This window comes from Chiloscyllium plagiosum, chromosome 20 (genome assembly GCF_004010195.1).
Source record: "Chiloscyllium plagiosum isolate BGI_BamShark_2017 chromosome 20, ASM401019v2, whole genome shotgun sequence".
NCBI classification, from domain to species: Eukaryota; Metazoa; Chordata; class Chondrichthyes; order Orectolobiformes; family Hemiscylliidae; genus Chiloscyllium; species Chiloscyllium plagiosum.
In genome coordinates this window covers 54877592-54893863 of record NC_057729.1, presented here as the reverse complement: position 1 = coordinate 54893863, position 16272 = coordinate 54877592, and the positions used below count along the sequence as shown (strand labels likewise).

The 16272-nt window shown below is 44.3% G+C and overlaps 1 protein-coding gene across 1 annotated transcript in view; it reads right to left on the bottom strand.

Moving 5' to 3' along the window:
• The window catches only part of unm_sa1614 (un-named sa1614), a 256372-nt gene that overhangs the window by 138263 nt on the left and 101837 nt on the right, over positions 1-16272 (bottom strand). Inside the window, exons 4-5 of the mRNA XM_043709987.1 lie at positions 1538-1609; positions 619-668 (exon numbers count right to left, since the gene is read on the bottom strand). Coding sequence (XP_043565922.1) covers positions 619-668; positions 1538-1609 — 122 coding nt within the window. The remainder of the gene's footprint in view (positions 1-618; positions 669-1537; positions 1610-16272) is intronic.

Sequence of the window (16272 nt, the reverse complement as noted above, 5' to 3'; positions counted from 1 at the left end):
ATATCTGGTTAGCAATTCTTAATGTCTTTGGTCAATAAAAGACATAAATTACACTGTAGCTAATATGGTATCGAAATGCTGCAAATGGAAACACTGGTCAGATTTGCTCTTGTAGGATAATTAAAGCATCATACAAGAAAATGTGGACATAGATATAAGCTGATCCTCTTTGATTGTTGGCAAAAAAGGAAAACAATTTCTAGAGGACCTTCAGCTACTATGCATTGTACGTTAGTTTGCAAATTTCTTCTGGGGAATTCTTCAAGATCTGAATTTAACATAACCTTTACATAACTAGCATTAGCATTTGATTATGATTGACAATTCTGTTTTATGAAATGATTTGTTATGTCAAAAGCACTGTCTAAAAGATTAGTGAAAGTGGGGTTAGAAAGTAACCTTTAAAAAGGAACTGTGTACAGGCATTGAAACTCAAAAATATGAAGGCTATTGAGGAATGGACTAATTAGATAGCTCTTTCATAGCTCTGGCATGGGCACGATTGGGCTGAATGGTCTCCTGCTTTATGTAATTCTGTGATATGGAACAAAAGAGAGTGAAGAGGAGAATATAAACTGTATTTCCACTCTTTTTGTGCATTTGAGATTTGAAACTCACAATTTGTTTTCATAATCTTTCCAAGCTTTTTCAAAGGGCTTCTTTAAATCCTGTAAAAAAGTGGAAAAAGAGTAAAAAGGAGGAAATTGAATTATTTCACATAACAATCAAAATCCCGATAGTGTGGAAGCAGGCCATTTAGCCCATCAAGGCCACACTAACCCTCTGAAGAGCATTCCACCCAGATGGCCCCCCGTAACCCCGTATTTCCCATGGCTAATCCATCCAGCCTGTAATCCCTGGACACTATGGACAATTTAGCATGACCAATCCAACTAACCTGCACATCTTTGGACTGCGGGAGGAAACCAGAGCACTTGGAGAAAACCCATGTGGACACAGAGAGAATGTGCAAACTTTACACAGTCACCCATGAGTGGAATCAGACCTGAGTCCCTAGTGCTGTGAAGTAGCAGTGCCAACCACTGAGCCATTGTACCACCCCCACATCAATGATGTGATTTGGATTATATTAGTTGAAATGCATGTGCTGATCCATATCATGTTGCAAATTCTGGAGCTAAGAATCTACTGAGCCTATCCTTAATATGTTGGATGCACTATTTAAGCTGTATTCTTTCTTTTGGCATTACTATTCTGTGACTCAGTAATAGTTGCAAGTGTGGAAATTACTGTCAAAGTTGTTTTTTACGTTTCAATCAAGGTGCTAAAGCTGATTTAGTGTCTCAATTGCTGTCCTGAATTTGGCAAATTCAGTCTACACTGGAAATTTGCTTTCAACTTGCATGCTTTAGTATTGCAATACAGCTTTTAAAGAAGTGGGTTTTTTGTATAAGTAATGACTAACAACTACCATCAAAAGAACTGTAAACCAAGATATTAACTCAATATTAATTGTTCTGTCACAGCTTTCCCACTTAAAATTTATTTTGTAAAAACATAGTCAATATTGCCTCACCCCCTTAATTCCTTTTAGTTCTCCTTTCAGCAGTGAGTTCAGGAAAAAGACAATGTGATTCACACTCTGCATCTAAAAGTGAAGAAAATACAATCAATACAGAGAAAGCATTGATACTGTAGAACAAATAAACAAAATGGGCAAATGTAAAAGACAAATGTAAAGTTATGTACTTTGAATGGAATTAATGTTATCCACCGATGATCCAGAGATCTTATTAAGTAGTGGTTGCATCGATAAAAAGAGTCCAGCTTCAATCCCAATTTGCTCTAATTTGGGTAGTTGAAGAGTTCTGGAAGGGAGAATCTCGCAGGGTTCATGTTTCTCAGCAATACTCAATGGATTAAACTAAAAACTTAGTCACTTGGATAGGGCGATAGGATGGAATTTGGTTTAGTCATTCCTCTTGCAGTCAAATGGCCTGCCAAAGCTTACAAAAGAATCATAGCTCTGAGTAGGCAGCAGAAGATAACAAAATATAACCTGAGTACAGTAGATGAGGAATTTAAAATGGTAATGAAAGGAAAAACAGCCCACTCTCTTCTTCTGCTCCATATAATTTAAAATAAAATCTATGGGTGGAATCTCATCGGAGTCCAAGTGATACGGGTTATGACTGGATGCTTGAAGAATTGGGCTACAAGTTTGGCAAGATAAGGAGAAGCACAAGTAGCATGTATTCCTGATGAAGAGCTTATGCTCGATCCTGTTCCTCATATGCTGCCTGACCGGCTATGCTTTTCCAGCACCACACTCTTCAACTCTGATCTCGAGCACCTGCAGTCCTCACTTTCTCCTAGTTGTCACAAAAACTAAAGGTTCTGGAAATACATGTGAAATTTACTAATTCACTGGCGACATACAACTGTACTAGCTAAAACTATGACCGCATTATAAACTACCCCTATAAATACAGACAGGAAAAAAAATGGGTGTTATGGAAGGAGGGAAAGATTGGCAAGGCAGTCAATGATCCCTATTCACAGGGTTCACGGAGATGATCCTTTTGGCCTGTCAGGATGTGCTGCTCCTTGATTTATCCTTCTCCCTGCAGGAATCATAGGGTCCTAGTTCATATTTATTAGGGACCAGGCTGTATTTCTCGACTCATCGTCCATTGACACAGTGCTTATTCAGTTTTACCCTACCTGGATACTCATAGCGTGCCTGACTTGCATTGCTTTTTTTCCCACTTTGCCCTCTCATTTTTAGATACTGGCTTATATTACTGCTGTCTGGCAAGGTAGTTTAGCACAGTCATAAAGTGGACGGCACGGTGGCACAGTGGTTAGCACTGCTGCCTCACAGCGCCAGAGACCCGGGTTCAATTCCCGCCTCAGGCGACTGACTGTGTGGAGTTTGCACGTTCTCCCCGTGTCTGCGTGGGTTTCCTCCGGGTGCTCCGGTTTCCTCCCACAGTCCAAAGATGTGCAGGTCAGGTGAATTGGCCATGCTAAATTGCCCGTAGTGTTAGGTAAGGGGTAAATGTAGGGGTATGGGTGGGTTGCGCTTCGGCGGGGTGGTGTGGACTTGTTAGGCTGAAGGGCCTGTTTCCACACTGTAAGTAATCTAATCTAATCTAAAGTCAGGAAGTTTGCCATATTGTCAGCAGGCCTCAGTCAAGGGGTCAGGCTTTGGTCAGTTGTGAAACAGAGTAAGTCAAGAACCTCTAATACCAGAATGAAGCCCTTCTCCAAGCAGACAGGATCATCTCCTCATAAAAGCTTAGGAGCAAATTGATGGGCAGCACATCACACAGCCAAACTGACATTCGGGTTGCCATCCACTTTAATTCCCTCTTTCACTTCCCCAGCAACACCTTTATCAATGTCAGCATGAAGCCAAACAGGAATTGGAGGATCAACACTTCATATTTTGCCTGGAAAACTTACAGCTCAATGGCTTTGACATTGACTTCACCACCTTCAAATTCCCTCCTCCCCCAGCCTTATTCCATGTCTAGCTCCATCCTCCTCCTTGCCTTCCTGACCTGTACTAACCTGTCCAACTTCCTACTCACCTATCCGCTCCACCCTTCCCACTGACCAATCATAATAACCCACCATCTACATCTACCTATCACCTTCTCACGTACCCTTACCCCAGCCCCGTCCCCCTTTACTCTATGTACTTCGAGGCTCCCTCCCACTACTCAGCCCTGATGAAGGGTTTCAGCCTGAAACATCGACTTCCCTGTTCCTCAGATGTCTGACTCGCTGTGCTTTTCCAGCCTCACATCTACTGACTCTGGCTTTCAGCATCTGTAGTCCTTACTGTCTCCTACAGATCCAATTTGGCTCTTTCTGCCCAATTGTGCGATGTTTTCCCCTTGGAATGAAAAAGAGGCAGATACTGTGGAAGACGAAAATGGATGTCCATGAGTGAGATGTCCAGAACAAATTAGCAGACCGTGTACAAGCCTTGTAGAGTTAGTGGTGTCAGGGCTTGGGTTGGGTGAGGGCAAGTGGGGAAGAGTTTGCATTAAATTTGAGATGGGCATAGAGTCCTACAGCATGGAGACAGGCCCTTTGGCCCAAACTGATCCATGCCGACAACAAAATGTCCATCAATGCTAACCCCATTACCTTGCAATGGGTCCATATCCTTCTAAACCTTTCATATCCATATATTTGTCCAAATGCCATTTAAATGTTGTTAATGTACCCACATCAACCACTTCCGCTGGCAGCTTGTTCCATATGCGTACCACCCTCTATGTAGAAAGGTTGCCCCTCAGGTTCCCTTTTATTCTTTCCTCTCTAACCCTAATTGATACCCTCTAGTCCTTGATGCCCCAACCTTGGGGAAAAGACTGAGTGTATTCACTCTATCCATGCCTCTCATGATCTTACACATCTCTATGAGGCCCCACTTCGGTCTCCTATACTTGAAAGAAAAATGTCCTAGCTTGTCCAACCTCTTCCTATAATTCAGACTTGGTAACATCCTTGAAAATTTCTTCTGAACTCTTTCCATTTGGGACCTTGACCAAGAACTTTGTATCCTCACGAGCCACTGGTCCTGAAAGACTAGCAAGTAGCTAATGTTGTTTCTCTGTTCATGAAGGGAAATAGGGATAATTCAGGAATCTACAGACTGGTGAGTCTCACCTTGGTGGTAGGCAAGCTATTGGAAAGAATTTTTAGGGATCGAATTTATGCGCATTTGGAAAAGAATGTCCAAATTATAGACAGTCAGCATGGCTTTGTGCAGGGCAGATCATGTCTTAGAAACTTGATTGAATGTTTTTGAGGAGGTGACGAGGGTAACGAGGGTAGAGCAGTGGATGTTGTCTGCATGGATTTTAATAAGGCTTTTGACAAAGTCTCTCACGGTAAGCTCATCCAGAAGCTTAAGATGCATGGGATCATTGGTGACTTGGCCACATGGATTCAGAATTTGCTTGCCAAGGCAGACAGTAATTGTTGAAGGGTGTTTCTCTGGTTGGAGGCTCATGACTAGTGGTGATCCACAAGCATGTATACTGGGACCTCTAGTGTTTGTGATATTTTTAGATGACTTGGGTGAAAATGTAGATGGGTGGGGGTTAGTAAGCTTGCAGACAATATAATGATTGGTGGAGTTGTGGATAGTGTCGAAGATTGTCAAAGGATATAGCGGGATATAGATCAGTTGCAGACACAGGTAGAAAACTGGTAGATGGAGTTTAATCCAGGCAAGTGTGAGGTACTGCACTTCGGGAGATCAAATGTTAAGGAAAAGTATATTGTTAATGGCAGGATCCTGAACAGCATTGATGTACAGAAGGATCTTGGGATTCAAGTCCATAGTTCACAGGAAGTTGCCATGCAAGTAGATAGGATGATAAAAAAGGCTTATGGCAAGCTTGCTTGTATTGGTCAGGGAGTTCAGAACAACAGCCAGGTTGTCATGTTGCAGCTTTATAAGTCTTTGGTTAGGCCACACTTAGGGTATTGCATTCAATTCTAGCTGTCAGATTACAGGAAGGATGTGAAGGGTTTGGAGAGGGTGCAGAAGAGATTTACTGGTATGCTGCCTGCATTAGAGGGTATGACCTATAAGGAGAGGCTCAAAAAACTCAGGTTGTTTTCTCTGGAGTGGTGGAAGCTGAGGGGAGACTTGATAGAAGTCTGTAATATTATGAGATGCATAGGTAGGATTGACGGTCAGAATCTTTTCCCCAGAGTTGCAATGTTATGTACAAGGGTGGGGGTCATGCCTTTGAGGTGAGGGGCAGAAAATGCAAATGAGATATGAGGGACAGGTTTTTCGCACAGAGTGGTAGGAGTCTGGAACGTGCTGCCAGGGGTGGTAGTAGAGGCAAATATGTTAGGGAGTTTAAGGGACTTTTAGCTAAGCACATGAAGATGTAAGGAATGGAGGGATTTGGACCAAGGGCAGGCAGAAGGTATTAGTTTAATTTGGTGTCTTGTTCGGCATAACATCATGGGCCAAAGGGCCCATTCCTTTGCTGTACTGATCTTTATTTTATAAAACAATGAGAGTGGTTGTTGGGAGTGGATACAATAGCAAAGACAGATATGCGTGAGGTATTGGAGAGAAGATATTGGCACTTAAACTGGCTGAGCAGAGAAGGACATTGACCTTCTTCCTATATGCTGTAAGTTCCACCAATTTGCTGAGACTGCTTCAACATGAGTGGTAACTTCACACCAGTTTAGCATGGTCTCATGTTATGGCCTCCTCTGCCGGCCCTGGAGAGATACAGGAAGTCCTGCCTGTGAACCACCACATCCATCCGGACCTCCAGGACCTTACCCATAAAGCTGGGTGACAATTTCCCCTCTCTGCCATATCTGAGATAAATGTCAGCAACTATGCAAGTCTCCTGTGGAATGAGAGTACTTGTCCTGGTGCACACGGAGCTTTTGAACATGGAAGGGATGCCAGTGAATTCTGGGATATCTATTGAGAGGCAAGTTGTTCTACAAATGGCAAGTGATTGGAGCATGGAATTCAGCTCTGCCTTCAACACCATAATTCCAATCAATCTCCAAACTCTAAGGTTTTCTCTGCCCTGTGCAACTGGATCCTTGACTTTCTGACCACAGCCAGTGAGAATAGGCAACAACACCTCCTCCATAATAATCCTCAACCCTGGTGCCCTGCAATGAAGCGTACTCAGCTTCTTACTATACTCCCTGTACACTCATCCCTGTGAGGCCAAATTCCATCCTAACTCCAACTACAAGTTCGTTGATGACACCATCGTAGTAGGCTAGATATCAAACAATGATGAAACAGAATATAGGAAAGTGATAGAATGTTTGTTGGGATGGTGTAAAGATAACAATTTCTTCCTCAATGCTAGTGAGGCAGAAGAGTTGGTCATTGACTTCAGGAAGCAAGGTGGAGGACACACCCCTGCCTACATTAATGGAGCTGAGGTGAATATGCTCCAGAGGGTCCAGTTCCCAGGAATGATGATCACCAACAATCTTTCCTGGTGCACCCATGCTGATGCTACAGTCAAGAAAGTACTCAATGGCTCTACTTCCTCAGGAGGCTAAGGAAATTTGGCATATCCATAAACATTAGCAGTTTTTTTTGATGAACCATATAAAATATTCTATCTGGATGCATTACAGCTTGGTATGGCAACTGCTCTACCTAGGACCGTAAGAAATTACAGAAAGCTGAAACACACGTACCAACTGATTCAAGAGCAGCTTCTTCCCCGCTATTATTAGATATCTGAATGAACTTCTCGAATTTTGAATTTAACACTGATCACCTCATTCATTATGAACCTTCTCTGCAACCATGACTCTGTTTTATTATCCTAATGCACTTTGTATGGTATGATCTGTCTGTACCACATGCAAACTAAAACTTTTCACTGTACCTAAGTACATGTGACAATAATAAATCAAAACATCAGGCATAAAAGACAATATAGGAGTCAGGTAGATAAATAATAAGACAGATTTGGTAACACAGAGTGAGACAGTTCGCTAGGCCTAAAAACTCAATGCAAGTCAGAATTAGTGGACAAAGGTAAGTTTCAATCCTATATTTTTAATTAAAATTTTCAAGATTGGAATGAATAAACACAGAATACATCTGGCTAATTGGAATCAATGTACAGAATAACTATCATTTCTTAGAATACAAAAACAGTTCCAACAGGCAGAGGTCAGTTGCTTAAATTGGGAAATGTGCTGACTTGGCAGAATTGTTTAAATTTAGAGTACTTGAAATTGCATAGTTTTCACTTTATGGATGCAGTTGGGTATATCAACCCTGGAAACAGTTCCTAGGTCCAAACAGCTATATGATTCCTTTGGATGGGCTGGAAAATCAGTTGTCTGGGTCAGTTGCTTGGAAAATTATGAAAAAAGTTAAAAAATAGCTCACCAGAACAAGTATAGGGCAGAGATTATGGAATGGCTCAGGAATCTCACTTCAGATACAATAGATAAAGGGACAATTATGAGACAGAGAGCAGGATTGAGCATGTTATACTAAAATGTACGTAGTATATACAAACAAGGTAACTGAGTTTGTAGCGCAGGTTGAAATTGGTGGTACAGTGTTGTGGGTATAACACAGAGGTGTTTGTAAGGGGTGACTAACTATCGGAGGATACGTGTCCTATCGAAATGACAGGCAGATGGGCAATGGGGCTGGTTTGCTATGTTAGAAAGAAGAAAATAAATCAATAGCAAGTAGTGATATTGAGTCAGAAGGCATAGAATTTGTGTGGTTTATAGAATCATTGAGTTGTAGAGGTGTACAGCACAGAAACAGACCCTTCGGTCCAATTCATCCGTACCAAACAAATATCCTAAACTAATCTAGAACCATTTGCCAGCACTTGGCCCTTCTCCATCTAAACCTTTCCTGTACCTTTTAAAAGTTGTAATTGTCCCAGCCTCTACCAGATGGGATTCTAGCAGAGATTTTCAAAGTTGGATGAACACAGCTTACCTATCATCTCCACCATCTGTTCCTGAAAACCTGAGACAAAGAAGAAATCTCTACCAATCTCAGAGATGCTGCCAGTGCTAATGTCTTCATGAAAAGAAACAAAGACTGAAGAATCTTCCTACTCTCCATCGTCTAGAAATTATCACTTGCATTCCTGCTGGGCACCTTCTCCCAACCTCGGTGGAAATCATTCCGGAAAGTCAGTGTGGCTTCTGACCAAACTGTGGAATTATGTGCATGATTTTCATTGCTCATTAACTCTAAGAGAAATGCCTGGACCACCACCAACCACTCTACATGACCTTTATTAACATGATCAAAGTTTTTGATTCAATCAGGATGTTCTATGGAAGATCCTGTCAAAGATTGGCTATCCAGTGAAATTCATCAACATCGTACTTCTCCAGAATAAAATGTCAGCGACAGACCTCTCCAATGGTAATATGACAGAAGTCTTTGAGGTCAAGCAGGGATGTGTCATCACCTCTACTCTTATCCCTATCTTCATCACCAACCATTCTTCATTTTATTAAGAACAAGCTTCCCAGTGGTGTGGACACTGCCTCCAGGATGGATAGAAAATGTTTCAATCTCAACTGTTTGAAATCCAAGAAGAAAACATCACCGACCTCACTTGTGAAACTTCAGTATATGGCTGACAATGTCATTTCTGTTCTCTCGGAAGAGAATCTTCAAGCTTCTGTTAATGTCTTTGTAGGAGCGAACCGAAGAACTGGTCTCAGTCTCTACCTCAAGATGACTCAAATTGTTGACCAACTTGTCTTAGGTCACGTTCTGTCTTAATTGGTCTATCCCTTGATTAAAATCAATGAAGAAATCCTCCCAAATGTGTAACATTTCCCATACCTGGGAAATTACCTTTCGTTTATTTGTTTTTTTTTGTCACATGCATTTTGTAACAAAATACAGTGAAAAGTGTTGTACAGTGCTGCCACTCTCCATGTCATCTTAAAACACAGAAAAAAATCAAGACATAGAACACAAAGGCAGAAAATAAAGAAATAAAGAAACAGTGTTCAAATTTACAGTCCTTCTTGTCAAGTGCTCTGCCACAGCCCTGGGGCCAGCCTTGAGTCCCCGTGCAGTGTCACCATTGCTGGAAGAAGAGTCATTAATCTTCAGTGCCATCTTGCCTCAATTGACATCCTCGCCATTATAAGCAACGCTGGGCTCATTTGCTGCTGCCAATGCCATCGCTAAGATTGAGCTGTCAGGACCCCTAATCTGCGCCACATATGGCTGACATTGGTGCAGAGATTCAACATTGCAAGCATTGCCTCCAGACACCTAAGGATGAAAGACTTTGACAACCATGATATCTGCACAGATACTAAGATATAGAACATAGAAGAACACAGCGCAGTACAGGCCCTTCGGCCCTCGATGTTGCGCCGATCCAAGCCCACCTAACCTACACTAGCCCACTATCCTCCATATGCCTATCCAAGGCCCGCTTAAATGCCCATAATGAGGGAGAGTCCACCACTGCTACTGGCAGGGCATTCCATGAACTCACGACTCGCTGAGTAAAGAACCTACCCCTAACATCTGCCCTATACCTACCACCCCTTAATTTAAAGCTATGCCCCCTTCACATCCTTCCTATAGTATGGCGACCAAAACTGCACACAATACTCCAGATGTGGCCGCACCAGAGTCTTATACAACTGCAACATGACCTCAGTACTCCGGAACTCAATTCCTCTACCAATAAAAGCCAGTACGCCATATGCCTTCTTCACCGCACTATTTACCTGGGTGGCAACTTTCAAAGATCTGTGTACATGGACACCAAGATCCCTCTGCTCATCCACACTACCAAGTATCCGACCATTAGCTCAGTACCCCATCTTTTTGTTACTCTTATATACAAGATCCTTGTATATAAGGCAGTCATCCTTGCAATTTTTCTATATGGTTCTGAAACTTGGATTACGTAAAGATGCCACTTCTAGACCCTTGGGTAATACCATAACGTTGTTTGAGATGGATTCTCTGCATCAGCTTGGGCAACATGCATACTAACATCAGCATCACTGAAGCAGCTAATAATATCTTCATCCAAAACCAAATCTGCTGGGGGACCATGCATTCTGACTACCAAAGCAAATCTTTTTTGGCTGGTTCAAGGAAGGCACTCAAATGAGAGGAGAGAGGAAGCATTTCAAAGACTCCCTGATTTCCCTCAAGAAAAACAATATGGATGTCAATGTGTGGGAGACCCTCATTCAGAAACTGACTCAGAGGAAACTCCTCTATGAAGGGATGCAATATTTTGAGAACATCCGGTTGTAAGAGGCAAAATGGAAAGGGAACCAGAGAAAGGTATGCCCTGCAGGAATCATAGGGTCCTAGTTCATATTTATTAGGGACCAGGCTGTATTTCTCGACTCATCGTCCATTGACACAGTGCTTATTCAGTTTTACCCTACCTGGATACTCATAGCGTGCCTGACTTGCATTGCTTTTTTTCCCACTTTGCCCTCTCATTTTTAGATACTGGCTTATATTACTGCTGTCTGGCAAGGTAGTTTAGCACCATAAAGTGGGCGTCACGGTGGCACAGTGGTTAGCACTGCTGCCTCACAGCGCCTGAGACTTGGGTTCAATTCCCGCCTCAGGCGACTGACTGTGTGGAGTTTGCACATTCTCCCCGTGTCTGCGTGGGTTTCCTCCAGGTGCTCCGGTTTCCTCCCACAGTCCAAAGATGTGCAGGGTCAGGTGAATTGGCCATACTAAATTGCCCGTAGTGTTAGGTAAGGGCTAAATGAAGGGGTATGGGTGGGTTTCACTTCGGCGGGTCGGTGTGGACTTGTTGGGCCGAAGGGCCTGTTTCCACACTGTAATGTAATGTAATCTAATCTAATCTAATCTCAAGGCCAATTACCAATTCCACCTCCCGGACATACCTGCCAAATTTATGGTCGGAGGCGTGGCTCTAGGATCAGGCTCATCAGCCACACATGGATCCACAGAACCCATGACCAGTGACATAGACTTTCCGAGGTAGGCAATCATATTTGTCAGTGAGTGATTGCTGATGAAAATGTCTGGTCACCAGACTTCACAAAACCATTGTTTCATCTTAACAATATCCTTCATGGGCAATAAATAGTTCATATTACTTTTACCACTTTCAGAATAGGTGCTCGAATCCTGTACGTTCTATAGTTGTCAACAAGCAGAGTGACCTCTTAATGTAATCTGTCAAAATTCAGAATACAGATGGAAAGTGCAAAACTAAAATCCAATGCCAGGATCCTGGGCTTAAACAAAGGAGACTACAATAGGATGTAGATGGAGTTGGTGAAAGTAGCCTTGAAGCAAAGACTCTTCCAGTTTACTACTTGGACCATGTAAAGATGCCACTTCAAGCCCTTGGGTGATACCATAATATTCTCTGCATCAGCTGGTGGGACAGTTAACGAACAGTGGAGGACTTTCAAAGCAATTTTTTAAAGTGCTCAACAAAAGTATACACCAGTGAAAAGGAAAGACTCTAGGAAAAGGGGTAATTTGCTGTGGGTGTTTAAGGAAATAAGGGAGGTGATCAAATGAAAGAGAAGATACACAAAGTGGCCAAGATCAGCGGAAAACTAGAAGATTGGGAAAGCTTTAAAGGTCAACAGAAAACCACAAGAAAAGCTATAAAGGAAAGTTAGGTAGATTACGAGAATAAACTAGCTCAGAACATAAAGACAGATAGCAAAAGTTCGTATAATATATAAAATAAAAAAATGTGGCTAAAGTAAATATTGGTCCTTTTCCAGGGTGAGAAGGGAGATTTAGCAATGGGATATGAGGAAATTGCTGAGGCATTGAATATGTATTTTGTGTTGGTCTTCACAGTGGAGGACATTAATAACATTGGAGAACGTGAGGACTGCAGATGCTGGAGATCAGAGCTGAAAATGTATTGGTGGAAAAGCACAGCAGGTCAGGCAGCATCCAAGGAGGAGAATCAACGTTTCGGACATGAGCCCTTCTTCAGGAATGAGGAAAGTGTGCCAAGCAGGCTAAGATAAAAGGTAGGGAGGAGGGACTTGGGGGAGGGGCGTTGGAAATGCGATAGGTGGAAGGAGGTTAAGGTGAGGGTGATAAGGCCTGGGTGAGTCACCCTATTAGGTAACATCTTCAGTGGGCCTCAGGCGAAGCATTGCTGAAAATGACATCACCAACCCAAAGAAGCCCAAGAATATAAATAGAAAGCAGAAAATGAACCTTCCAGCTCAGTGAGCAAACCTACGTCCACTTACACGGTACCCAGGAAAGACCTAAAGACAGAGCTAAGATGAGCAAGGAGGGGACATAAGAAGTTGTTGATGGATAGGATCAGGGAAAACCCTAAAGCTTTCTATTGGTATATAAGGGATAAAACAATGACTAGAATAAGATTAGGGCCAGTCAAGGACAGTAGTAAGAAGTTGTACGTGGATTCAGAGGAGAAAGGGGAAGCACTAATTCTTGCGGTTGCAGGGGAAGGTGCCGGGAGTGGAGGTTGGATTGGTGGGGTGTGTGGACCTGACGAGGAGGGAGGGGTCTTTTCGGAACACTGATAGGTGGTGGGGTCCGTTTGAAGGTGGCGGAAATGACAACGGATGATACGATGTATATGTAGGTTGGTGGGGTGGTAGGTGAGGACCAGTGGGGTTCTGTCCTGGTTCCTACCTTTCCTCCCTACCTTTTATCTTAGCCTGCTTGGCACACTTTCCTCATTTCTGAAGAAGGGCTCATGCCCGAAACGTCGATTCTCCTGCTCCTTGGATGCTGCCTGACCTGCTGCACTTTTCCAGCAACACATTTTCAGCGACATTAATAATATGCCAGTAATTGACAAAGAGACAAAGGTAGGTGAGGACCTGAAAATAATCATTATCATGAAAGAGGTAGTGTTATGCAAGCTAATGGAGTTAAGGGTAGACAAGTCTCCTGGCCCTGATGGAATACACCCTAGAATACTAAGAGGTGACCGGAGAAATAGCAAATGTACTTGTGGTAATTTTCCAAAATTCACTGGACTCTGGGGAAGTTCCAGTCGAGTGGAAAACAGCAAATGTGATGCCACTGTTTAAAAAAGGAGGTAGACAAAAGATGAGGAATTATAGACCGGTTAGCTTAATTTAGTTGTGAGGAAAATGCTGGAGTCTATTATCAAGGAAAAAATAGCAAGGCCATCTAGATACAAATTGTCCCATTGGGGAGACGCAGCATGGATTCATGAAAGGCAGGTCATGCTTAACTAATCTACTGGAATTCTATGAAGACAATATGAGCACAGTGGATAATGGGGACTCAGTAGATGTGGTGTGTCTAGATTTCCAAAAGGCCTTTGACAAGGTGCCGCACAACAGGCTGCTGCATAAGTTAAAGATGCAAGGCATTAAGGGCAATGTATTAGCATGGATAGAGGATTGGTTGACTAACAGGAAGCAAAGAGTGGGGATAATTGAGTGCTTTTCTTGTTGGCAGTTGCACCTTGCTATGCAGAGGGACCTCTGTGGCCTTGTGCATTAGTCACAGAAGGTTGGTCTGCAGGTACTGACTTCTACACCGCTGAAGCCAGACGCCAACTCGAAGACACCTCCTCCTACCGCCCCCTCGACCATGACCCCACCCCCCATCACCAAACCATCATCTCCCAGACCATACAGAACCTCATCACCTCAGGATATCTCCCACCCACAACTTCCAACCTCGTAATTCAGGAACCCCGCTCCGCCCGATTCTACCTCCTTCCCAAGATCCACAAGCCTGACCACCCCGGCCGACCCATTGTCTCAGCCTTCTCCTGCCTCATCGAATTCATCGCCACCTACCTCAATACTGTCCTATTCCCCCCAGTCCATGAACTCCCCACATACGTTCGAGACACCACTCACGCCCTCCACCTCCTCCAAGACTTCCGTTTCCCCGGCCCCCAACGCTTCATCTTCACCATGGTCATCCAATCCCTCTACACCTCTATCCGCCATGACCAGGGCCTCCAAGCCCTCCGTTTGTTCCTCTCCCGACGTCCCCAATAGTACCCTTCCACCGACACTCTCATTCGTTTGGCTGAACTGGTCCTCACCCTTAACAATTTCTCCTTCGAATCCTCCCACTCCCTCCAGACCAAAGGGGTAGCCATGGGCACATGTATGGGCCCCAGCTATGCCTGTCTCTTTGTCGGCTACGTAGATCAGTCCATCTTCCGTAGTAATACCGGCACCACTCCCCACCTCTTCCTCCGCTACATTGATGACTGCATCGGTGCCACTTCATGCTCCCACGAGGAGGTTGAGCAGTTCATCAACTGCATCAACACATTCCAACCCAACCTTAAATTTACCTGGACCATCTCTGACACCTCCCTCCCCTTCCTGGACCGTTCCATCTCCATTAATGACAACCGACTTGACACTGACATTTTTTACAAACCTACCGACTCCCACACCTACCTGGATTACACCTCTTCCCACCCTACCTCCTGCAAAAATGCCATCCTGTATTCCCAACTCCTCCGCCTCCGCCGTATCTGCTCCCAGGAGTTCCAGTTCCACCACAGAACACACCAGATGGCCTCCTTCTTTAGAGATCGCAATTTGCCTTCTCACATGGTTGAAGATGCCCTCCAACGCATCTCATCCACATCCGGCACCTCCGCCCTCAAACCAGACTCCTCCAACCATAACAAGGACAGAACCCCCCCACCGATCCTCACTTTCCACTTTTTGGTCAGCTCGGTGGCAGAGTGGTGAGCACTGCTGCCTCACAGCGCCAAAGATCCGGGTTCAATTCCTGCCTCAGGCAACTGTCTGTGTGGAGGTTGCACATTCTCCCAGTGTCTGCGTGGGTTTCCTCCGGGTGCTCCGGTTTCCTCCCACAATCCAAAGATGTGCAGGTTAGGTGAATTGGCCATGCTAAATTGCCCATAGTGTTAAGTGAAGGAATAAATGTAGTGGAATGGGGCTGGGTGGGTTGCTCTTCGGAGGGTTGGTGTGGACTTGTTGGGCCGAAGAGCCTGTTTCCACACTGTAAGTAATCTAATCCACCCTGGAGAAAGTGAGGTCTGCAGATGCTGGAGATCAAAGTTGAAACTTTATTGCTGGAACAGCACAGCAGGTCAGGCAGCATCCAGGGAACAGGAGATTCGACGTTTCGGGCACAGGCCCTTCTTCAGGATTCCTGAAGAAGGGCCTGTGCCCGAAACGTCGAATCTCCTGTTCCCTGGATGCTGCCTGACCTGCTGTGCTGTTCCAGCAATAAAGTTTCAACCCAAATCTAATCCACCCTACCAACCTTCACAATAACCATATCATCCGCCGATATTTCCGCCACCTCCAAACGGACACCATCACCAGAGATATATTTCCCTCCCCACCCCTTTCTGCAAAGACCGTTCCCTCCGTGACTACCTGGTCAGGTCCACACTTCCCAACAACTCAACCTCTCATCCTGGCACCCTCCCCTGCCACTGCAGGAATTGCAAAACCTGCACCCACACCTCCTCCCTCACTACCATCCAAGGCCTCAAGGGAGCCTTCCACATCCAAAGTTTCACCTGTACATCCGCCAATATCATTTATTGTATCTGTTGCTCCCGATGCGGTCTCCTCTACACTGGGGAGACTGGACGCCTCCTCGCAGAGCGCTTCAGGGAACATCTCTGGGACACCCGCACCAATCAACCCCACCGCCCCGTGGCCCAACATTTAAACTTCCCCTCCCACTCTGCCGAGGACACGCAGGTCCTGGGCCTCCTCCACCGCCGCTCACTCACCACCCGACGCCTGGAGGAAGAA